Source organism: Ostrinia furnacalis, unplaced genomic scaffold (assembly GCF_004193835.3).
Source record: "Ostrinia furnacalis isolate ACB-3 unplaced genomic scaffold, ASM419383v2 OfSCF7554, whole genome shotgun sequence".
Classification (NCBI taxonomy): Eukaryota; Metazoa; Arthropoda; class Insecta; order Lepidoptera; family Crambidae; genus Ostrinia; species Ostrinia furnacalis.
The window spans coordinates 405,638-409,456 of NW_021137793.1; the positions used below are offsets into that span (position 1 = coordinate 405,638).

Below are 3,819 nucleotides of genomic sequence, written 5' to 3' on the forward strand. Positions count from 1 at the left end.
TTATCAAGCAACAAGGCAAGCAGATTTGCTGACTCGCCCTGTGGGTATGAAAATGGTGAAATAATAGTCCAGTCCAATCTGCTTCTTGTTTTACCGGTTTACTTCTGAAAATCGATCGAATTAAATTCTGATTAGTCACAGTCATTCCTAAAAAAGTATTCTTAAAAACGCATTGGGTTAATCAGCGCTGAAAGGTAAGTCCATCTAACTAAAATAATTTCGTGGTGTAAAATGGCGTCTGCCCTAAGCTCGAAAGTAATTTTGGATGTATGATTGTTACAGATGCCGAATATAAAATTGCAGTCTTCGGACAATGAAGTATTTCCCGTCGATATTGAAATCGCAAAATGTTCCGTCACAATCAAAACTATGTTGGAGGACCTCGGCGTCGACGATGAAGAAGAAGAAGTCGTTCCATTACCCAATGTAAATTCCGCTATTTTAAAAAAAGTGATTCAGTGGGCCACATACCATAAAGATGATCCTCCATTGCCAGAAGATGACGAAAACAAAGAAAAGCGAACAGATGATATCTCTTCTTGGGATGCTGACTTTTTGAAAGTGGATCAAGGCACTCTCTTTGAACTGATATTAGCTGCTAATTATTTAGACATCAAAGGATTATTGGATGTGACATGTAAGACTGTAGCTAATATGATCAAAGGCAAATCTCCTGAAGAAATCCGCAAAACATTTAACATCAAAAATGACTTTACAGCTGCGGAGGAAGATCAAGTACGTAAGGAGAATGAGTGGTGTGAGGAAAAGTAATGTAACACTACTGTGACTAGCTTATAAATTATAATTCTTTTTAGATTTTAATTATAATAATTTTTAAGGGATTTTGTATAGTTCACCCGAAAATACATCAAGTTTAGTTATTTCACTTTTTTGAAAAATGTTTTGTGTTACAGGAGTGTTGCTATGTGAACCTAATTCTCTAATTTAACCTAATAATAATATAGTATTATTAAATTAATGTAAACATCTTTAAATATTTCTCCAGTTTTATCTCATCACCTCCACCTCATCCAAGATATCATTCATTACACCAGTGTCAGTACCTACCTAGTAACTTAAATTTTATATGTTAGTCCTCCTATTATTCACATGACATACAAGCAAGCCTTTATTTCTGAGCTTTTAATATACTACTAATTAGCATAAATTATTATTATATTGGCATAAATAGGCTATTAGTCTGGATGGTCAAGTGGTGTTACTATTATAAAAATACCTACATGAATAGATAATGTTTATGATCATGCAAGTTCATTGGTGGCGTTTTGATAGCCACCAGAAATTGAAACTCCCATGGGTTTATTAAAGAGAACCTAATTGATGAAATTGATTCCCTAACAAAATTAATTTAAGTACATACATACCTACTTAAATAAATAATTGATTTTAAATGGTTTATTTTTAATTCATGACCTAGCATTAAAGATTTGTCCACTGGCTTAAATTACTTGTTCAGTGACTGGAATGGAGAGAGAAAGAGAGTAGGTAATTCTATGCAATTCTATTCTAGGTTTGTACTTTTGTTAAACTTTGGCGGCTCGTCGTAACTAGCTATCCAGTCTTATCTGGATCTGAAATTTATTTCATTTGACTAAAGACATTCGATATTAACCCTTATTCAAATAAAGGTAGATATATTACCACTTTGTTTACTTTTAAAAAAGGATCCTAATTTTCGATATGGTAATACTTAAAGATATCTTGGTCACTTATTTATATTTTTAAATATATTTTTTTACTTATCTATGCCATTTTACAACTTTTCAACGTCATTTGTCACTGTCAGATAATGTCAAAGTCAACCAAACGGTTTTGGTGTTAAAAATTTCAAGTTTTTAGCGCGCGTTTTTAGTATTTTTGAAACTTTGTTCAACGAAAATTCTGATAAGTGTTTTTTGGATTCAAATTCCTAAACTATAACATTTATTGTATATTCTTACTTATAGGCAACGTCTGCAATTGATTTATTCATATAATTTAGACATTTTAAAGAAGTGGTAAATAGTTTACCATTGTCCGATCCCGTCTTGACAAAAGTCTGATGATATATAAAAAAACTGTTGTTTTTTGTATGTGCACAAATAAAACTAAATAAATATTTGGAGAAATTTTAAGTTATTTTGATAACTATTTACGTAACGTTTTGACGTTACGTAATTAGTGAATTGTTAGTTTCAGACTCAAGGTAAGCATCCTAATTTTAAGCATAATAACTAATATTAATCAATATTATTTTAAATAAAAACAATAAAAATATTTCATTCCCAAAATATTTAATAAAATATAGGCAGAAGCAAGAGGAATTCACTAGTCAAGAACCAAAAATAAACCAAAACGGACAATGGTAACTATTTTACCACCAACATTTAATAATTTGTAGTCATGAATGGATAATGGTAAATTATTTACCACCCAAAAAACTACCCCTTCCCCTATTTTTTTTTATAAATTTTGATCAAAAATATGAAATAAGTGACCCACAATTACCCAAAATCCACTTCAACTTTGTAAAAAAAATGCATACCAGCTCGCGTTTGAATAAGGGTTAATATCAAACAAAAAAAGCCGTTAAAAACCCTTCTGACCCGTGGAACACCAAAGTGGTTCACCTAGGTGTTCTACTATTCAAAATAATGTAGGTAACCATAGTTCACCTATTTCGTGGAATACAAGTAGGTAAAGTATAAAGTTCTTGAGTGGCGACCACGAGCCGGAAGACGTATCGTGGGTAGGCCTCCCACTAGGTGGACCGACGATCTGGTGAGGGTCGCGGGAGGTGCCTGGATGCCAGCGGCGCAGGACCGGTCTTTGTGGAAATCCTTGGGGGAGGCCTTTGTCCAGCTGTGGACGTCTTTTGGCTGAAACGAACGAACGAAAATCGTTTTCATAACTTAAGTTTTTTTATAAGCATTTCATATTATTATGTCCTAATATTAAAGAAACCCTAGAAAACTTATCCCTACTGGTAGGTAACGATAAATGGAAATAAAAATCCAACTCCACCAGTGCAATCAGTGGAGATAATTAGATAGATGGGATATATCCTTAGATTATGATTATTATGATTCATAATATACATAGGATGGAGCAAAAGATTCCAATAGAACATCACTAGGGCTATCCGCATCACCCCCATGTACCTATGTTCCGCGATTTTTGATAGCAAGTTACATTCCTGATTTTTTTATTATTATTAGATGAATACTAGGCCTAGCTGATTCTGAAGTATTTACATCCATCATACGAATGTAAACTAAAATCCTCTGTTGTACAAAAAAACGTAACTCAAAAGTCACGCACGATGATTTGGGTAGCCCTAGTGAGTGATGCTCTCTACCTCTGGGCTTCGGCTTGACACTTCTTTTTGGGACACCCTGTATATCCCTACCGGTATAAGAGTAGGCGCACATCGTTGATTTTTCGTCGGCCGATAGTTTAGTCGGGCAGTTGATCAGTATGGGCATGTGCGCACATTACGCCGATTCGATTTGGCCGATTCTTCATACAAAAATTAAAATCGGGCACAACTATCGGCCAACTAAAAATCAACGGTGTGCGCCTACTCTAAGTGGAAAAAAAATCCTAGTCAATCCCCATGGGGTTATTATGTCGGTAGGGAATGTGGAATAGGGAAAGAATGCAACTTCTTAATTACTTAACTAAGGTTACATACCTACCTACCTACTTTTTATTACACAAGCGGAATTTGGAATGAATAAAAATAAACATGTAAGTATTTAAGTAAAAGTTATTTTTATTAAAGTAAATTAAATTAACTAAAAGTGTAATAATCAAAGT

At 33.7% G+C, this 3,819-nt stretch overlaps 1 protein-coding gene across 1 annotated transcript; it reads left to right on the forward strand.

The window, feature by feature from the left end:
- SkpA (S-phase kinase associated protein 1 SKP1-related A) lies at positions 1–1,412 on the forward strand. The gene is made up of 2 exons (XM_028321552.1): positions 1–194; positions 283–1,412. Exon 2 carries the CDS (start codon positions 283–285, stop codon positions 769–771), a length of 489 nt encoding a protein of 162 aa, XP_028177353.1. The 5' UTR covers positions 1–194; the 3' UTR covers positions 772–1,412.
- The last annotated feature ends 2,407 nt before the right edge of the window (positions 1,413–3,819 follow it).